Raw genomic sequence first — 6,661 nt, forward strand, 5'->3', positions numbered from 1 at the left:
GTGGGACGGGAAAGTCCCCTCTCCTCCTCATGTCAAACCGGACTATAATCATATGTTAGAGAGTGGCTTTATAGTGCCATTTTCAGCACATGGTTGTACCAGTTGCATTGTTTTATATAGCATTTACTGTGCTTCTTCATGGGCATCCACTAAGCTTTACATTTTCAATTTATTTTGGACCCTGAAATTCTTTCAAGTAAAATCTAACTGTAAGTCCCATTGGAAAGGTGCATTTAATTTGCTGAGCTGAATAAACGTTAAAAGTTTTTGTTGTTGTTCCTTAAAGCCATATCCATACATTTCTTTGCCATGTTTGCACGTAACAAAAGGCCAGACTTACCAATTTAGCATGGATGGGCAGTGTGCTGGCACATGCTGCCTGGTTGCTCCCACTTCACTCCTCTCCTGGCGTATGAGGGGTTAAACTGGGAAGACCTAATTTTCTGTTGCATCTGAACCAGAGATTGGGATTGGGATTCCCTAACAAGCCATAATCAGCAAGCCAGCCACAAATCATGGCTTAATGTAGACTAGAGATTGTGGTTTGTTACAGAAAAACAAACCATGTTCTCTGGTTACAATGGAAATGGAAGCCAAGAAAGTTTGAGGAAGAGCCATAACTCTATTATGGCATCTGCCTTGCATGGAGAAGGTCCCAGCTTCAGTTCCCAGCATCTCTATGTAGGGCTGGGAATATGCTGTCTGAAACTCTTGAGAGCCACTGCCACTCACCAACCTTTGCCAGTCTGGTTCCCTCCAGATGTTTTTGGACTACAGTTTGGATTACAACCCCCACCAGCACAGCTGTATGTTGCCAGGGCTGATGGGAGCATGACCATACTGGCTGGGGCTGATGGGAATTGTAGTCCAAAACTTCTGGAGGGTGCCCGCTTGGTGAAGTCAGGTGTAAACATTGCTGAGCTAGTGGGACTGTTGGTCTGACTCCATTTTCATCTGACTTCCTTCCTTCCATGTGAAGGCAGCAATTAATTGCTGTAACAGCAGCAATGAAAACAGAAGGATAGTTGAACTACATTTAAAGAACTATATTTAAATAAAAGAAATTAATTGCAGCTTTTAACTTTCCAAATAGCTTTTTCATTTCCCCCTGCTTTTAAATTATCCTAACCCATTTTAAAACTTCTAATGTTTTGGTTTGCTGAGTTTGAAGTGGTTATCATCACTAAGCTAACAAATCCCAGGTTTTTCCTGTTCCAAGCTTCAAATAAAGATGAAGCAGAGAATTGTTAAATACAAATACAAAGAAGGTGAATGCAAAATTAAATTAACCTTAAAAGAATACAAACCACAGCATGGTATTTTCGGTGCAGTACTAGAAATGAACCAGGTACCTAAAGTCACTGCAATTCAAATTGGGCCAAGAACCATGGCCATAAACCTCCAGGGCCTCAGAAAGAAAGTGATATGTTTGCTGTTGCAACTTTGCTGTGGTTTGCGCTTCCCTGTGCTTATGTGAAGAGAGCATGTGCAGTGGATCCTAACATCCTTAGTAATTCAAGGAGCTAGCTAAGATTTGATCTACATAAGATCATCTCGTGTTGTTTAAGTCCGGGATGCTCTTCACAATAGTGTTTTCTCACTTCCTATAAGGCCAGAGATAGAGGCACCTTCATAATGATGTTTAAATTTTTGGACTGTGTCTAAAAAAACAGATATGAGATGGCAAAGTACAACATGCTTTTCCATCCTGAAAGCCAATTCATGCATTATGCAAAAGTGGGGGGAACAGAAGGTGAATTACCCATATACGTCCGTGTTTCCTTTCTTCTATTGCATTGCAGTGCGAGAGGGGAAACAGAAGCAGGGGTAGTTCATGCCTCTGCTTTCCCTGTCTCTGTGTAATATTTGAACAAACAGAGAATCAGGTTGCAAAGAATGCAGAATTTAAGATTCCAAGTCCCACAAAACTCTGGCCCACTTGAAGATACAGGTGAGATGTCTTTTGAGGATAAGGGAGCAATAGTTAGCATTGCTGAGCTTTGTATAAAAGCTCCTTCATCTGCAGAGAGTGTGGCTTCATTTTTCATACTGAGTGCCTTCGTGTAAGCCAGTCTTTTGGGCCACTGCGAGAGGCTAACATAAAACCTCATTAAGTCATCAGTGCTACTCCGCCTGAATACTGAGTCCAATTATTATTATTTTGCACAATAAGGAGAAACAAGCATATGCATCTTCCATTTATGCTCGGTCCCTGCTCCTGCCAACCTAGCAGTTCAAAAGCACGTCAAAGTGCAAGTAGATAAATAGGTACCACTCCGGCAGGAAGGTAAACAGCGTTTCCGTGTGCTGCTCTGGTTTGCCAGAAATGGCTTAGTCATGCTGGCCACATGACCTGGAAGCTGCATGCCAGCTCCCTCAGCCAATAAAGCGAGATGAGCGCCGCAGCCCCAGAGTTGTCCGTGACTGGACCTAATGGTCAGGGGTCCCTTTAACCTGTGTGCTTATAGAGAAGAGTGAATATTTCATAAATAAATGTAAGAAGTCAGCAGAATTTTTAGTATGTAAACTTCTGACACTTTGGTTTTTGACTCTAAAGCATTGTGGAGAAGACAGAATTCGAATAAATATTTCAGTTTCATCTCTCTGCCCAAAGGCCATTTACAAAGAGACTCAAAACACCTGGCTCTGCATGTAGGTTTTCCACAGTTAATTTCTGTTAGCCCTCATTTCAGCACATTAACAGATGTTTCCTGTTGCTTGCTCCACTAGAGAGGCAGCCTAACCAGACTTGCAACGATGACAGTGATGCTGCAACTTTCAAGCAAAGCCTCCCAGATCTCACCCCTGATGAGCCTTCAGAGCACCTCGGCTTCCCAACCTTTGGAAAAGAGGATGATAAAAGTGACAAAGATCTCGCCCAAAGCCAGACTGAGTTACCTCCTGAAAATCCAGAACCCCAATCTCAGCCGGGTGAAGAGGCAGTGACCCCACTGGCTGAGGAGGGGGCAGCAGCCGAAGCCGGCGGTGATGAGTCTCCTGGGAAGTCTCCGTCCAAGAAGAAGAAGAAGTTCCGTACACCTTCCTTCCTGAAGAAAAACAAAAAGAAGACTGACTCCTAAATACCTTCAAATATACTGTCATGGTTAGAGTCTAAGTTTATTAACCACTAGAATGTATCAGTTCTTACTGAGTGTTTTCTTTTGTCTTTAGTAACAAGCAGAACAAGCAACACCCTCAAGCTATAGCTTGATTGCTTAAGATTATAATGGAAAATTAATGAGCAGAAGGTGCTAATCCTGCATATTCAACAGCAGCTAGCCAGGGTTCACCCCTAGTACGCAATCAAAGCTAAATGACTTCCATGGAACCCCACGTGTCACGTTGAGAGCCCATGCTGATTTATATATGCAGTCAATGGATTTTCGCAAGGTCTTGCTCCACGGGGCGTTGCTGTCTGCTCACTCTAACATTTGTCCTTGTCCCAGAGCCTACTGTTGTTACCAAGTGGCTTCTTAAATACTGACAACTTGGATATGATTGCAGTTATATTTTGAGAGGTTGTATTATGGAACCGAGCACCTGCTTTCGCACTGTGTAATTAGAAATAACGTTACACTGAGGCTTTGAAGAAAGCTGTCTTTTCCCTTCCCTTATTCTGTATTGTAGCATAGCTGAAATTTAAATCTATTTGTTATGTGTAAGAAGAATGAAGTGATTTGTGGTGTTTCCTGCTGATCCCTCTGCCTGCGTTCTAATAAACTGACAGAACAACCAGTTATTTTACTAATTTCTTTTCTACCAACAGTTTGTATCCGACCTCACCTGATAATTCGGAAGTTAATTTCAAGCCTTTGAAAATAAAATTTCCTAGTAGCAGGCACATACCTACTGCCTTTATTAAGTCAGATCATGACCTCACTCAATTGCTCCAATACGTTGCGCCACTTGCGGATGCAACAGCAGCTGTACTACAGCGTGAGCTGTCATTTATGGTAGCTGCCCCAGTCATTTCCAAGGCCATGTGGCTCATTTCTGAGAACCCTTGGAAGGTTTGTCATAATCTGGCACTGACTTGGCGCAGCTTGCTAATCTCTCTGGATTCACTGATTTAAGCTACAGTGCAGAGACTAAACTTTTGAGTTGTGCAAGGCAATGTTTCTGAAACAATTGGTATTTCTTCTAAACCCGTAAAGTTGACTGAGTTCTGGTTATAACAAAAGAAAAGACTCACTCTTTAAGGTCAGTTGGGAACGAAGATGCTGATTTTTATTGATTAACTTTCGTAATGAATAATGCACCACGGGGGGGGGGGGCAGATTGTGTAGGTTTTTAATTGAAGTTTGGTGAAATAGCTAGTATTGAATGCCTTACAATTCGTGCTTTAAAAAAGCACAGAAGATTAGAAAGAATTCAGTGACTGGTGCAGCTTTATTCTAAACATTATGCCTATGTTAGGTTCCAAATAGATACCTTGGAAACCAGTTTGAAACAAATCACTTTAAAATGGTAGAATAAATAAATAACACCCGTGCAGAAGGGTTACAGGAAGATTGGGGGGAGGGTTGGTGGTACTAAAACCATCACTAATGGAAAAGCAGAAGTGCTGATGACAGAGAGAGAGAGAAAGGAATTTTTCATATGGACTGCATGGCACTAATGGCTTTGAGCTTGTTTCCTAACTGTGTGTCCTGTGAACACTAAAAGCTTAACCGCGTCTCATTGCCAGGATTGAAATTGCATTACAAAAGCCATTGCTTTAGTGTTTCTGTTATAAAACGTAGGGACTCTAATCTTTGACCACATATGCAATGATTTTTAAGTTCCAGTTTTGTAGTTCTCAATTCTTTCTATTACATAATGAAATCTAGTTGTGTATTGTATGAGAACACACTTCAGTGGGACAGGGAGGGAAAGGGAAGAGTCCTGTATTTTTTCTTCTTCTTTTGTTGTTTAATTCAATTCTACACAAATAAAATTCTTTAAAGGAGTTGTGTGTCCTTGTGCCTTGTTTCTGAGATCCAGGTATTCTTGAGCTCATGTTGTTGCAAGACTCATGGCACATTCATGGAAAAGTAAACAGTCAATTCAGAGCGATCCAAAGACACCAACAGAGTATTGCTACCAGTTATGGTGGAGAGGATGGGGAGGCTAGAATATGCTGGGGCTACAGCACTGCTGTGTCTGCTATACTTTCCAAACCCAGAAGAGGAGGGGCGCACACACCACTTTCAGAAACAAGAGTAAAAATTGCAGCCAGGCCTTCAGTGGCTGGTGGCTGCCTGGAGTAGAGACAACACCCCAAATCTGCTGGACTATACAGCCAATCTGTGCAGCGGTGTATCCACTATTATTTAATGTCCATGATAACTATCACTTCCCCCAACACAGATGAGACATGGCAGATGATGCAGGCCTGTGGCGCATTCTCAACACAAGTGAGAAACATGTTCCTATGCTGATTCAGGTCTTCAGATGAATCCGCGTTTCCTCCCCATGGGCAGTGGGACAAAAATCACTAACTCTAGCATATGGCTACAGGAATCCAGCAAGCCAATATATTGACCCCTGACAAAAAGATTCAAGGCCAAATAATATCACACATCACCAGTGAAACCTGTCCAGTAGAAACTTAAGAGACCGACTAAATTTGTTCTTGGTATAAGCTTTTGTGTACATGTATCTGAAGAAGTGTGCATGCACACGAAAGCTTATACCAAGAACTTAGTTGGTCTCTAAGGTGCTACTGGACAATTTTTTCACATATTTCATTTATCTGTGGATTAGTTCTTTCCAGGTGGAAAAATCAAAATTAGAGTCAGAACTACTTGAACCCAAGACGAAAGTGCTTTCAAGAATGTATAACTTGTTGCTTAAATGGAATACTCAAGATGAGACAGTTAAATCAGCCATGATAAAATGGGCACAAGATATTGGATACAACATTATGTTTGAAGACTGGGAAAGGTTATGGACCACCAGTATGAAATTTACGGCATGTAGTGCCTTAAAAGAAAATATTATGAAAATGATGTACAGGTGGTACATGACCCCAGTCAAACTTGCAAAGATATATCATTTGTCTGATAATAAATGTTGGAAATGTAAGGAGGCTGAAGGAACATTCTTTCACCTCTGGTGGACATGCCCGAGGGTGAAGGCTTTTTGGGAAATGATTTATAACGAGTTGAAAAAGGTATTTAAGTATACCTTTCATAAGAAACCAGAAGCCTTCCTCCTGGGCATTGTGGGCCAGAGAGTGCTAAAGAAAGATAGAACTTTCTTTTTATATGCAACTACAGCAGCAAGAATTCTTATAGCCAAATACTGGAAGGCACAGGAGTTACCCACACTGGAAGAATGGCACACGCAACTGATGGACTACATGGAATTGGCTGAAATGACCGGCAGAATCCGAGACCAGGGAGAAGAGGCAGTGGAAGAGGACTGGAAAAAATTTAAGGACTATTTACAAAAACATTTTAAGTTATATGAATGTTGAGAATTTGCTAAGTTTTGAGAAAAACATGCTTCAGTATTGAGATTCGGAAATGATTGAAACTAAGTTATGTTTGAGAAAAGTTTAACTTTTAGAGTAAATAATTAGACGAAAATACAAATACACATGAAACAAGGTTTTAATTTGCTGATTGATTTTTATTGTAAAGAATGCAGGGATGGAGGATGTGGGGAAGTCCAGTTG

General features: G+C 41.2%; 1 protein-coding gene across 5 annotated transcripts in view; it reads left to right on the forward strand.

Moving 5' to 3' along the window:
• The window catches only part of ADD1 (adducin 1), a 48,214-nt gene extending 43,266 nt beyond the window's left edge, over positions 1–4,948 (forward strand). For 4 of the 5 annotated variants that reach the window (XM_028744607.2, XM_028744610.2, XM_028744609.2 and 1 more), the window contains one exon: positions 2,731–4,948. In XM_028744607.2, the coding sequence (XP_028600440.2) occupies positions 2,731–3,080 (350 nt within the window). In that variant the 3' untranslated portion in view covers positions 3,081–4,948. The remainder of the gene's footprint in view (positions 1–2,730) is intronic. The other variant, XM_028744612.2, reaches the window with a different exon arrangement.
• The last annotated feature ends 1,713 nt before the right edge of the window (positions 4,949–6,661 follow it).

This window comes from Podarcis muralis, chromosome 9 (assembly GCF_964188315.1).
Source record: "Podarcis muralis chromosome 9, rPodMur119.hap1.1, whole genome shotgun sequence".
NCBI classification, from domain to species: Eukaryota; Metazoa; Chordata; class Lepidosauria; order Squamata; family Lacertidae; genus Podarcis; species Podarcis muralis.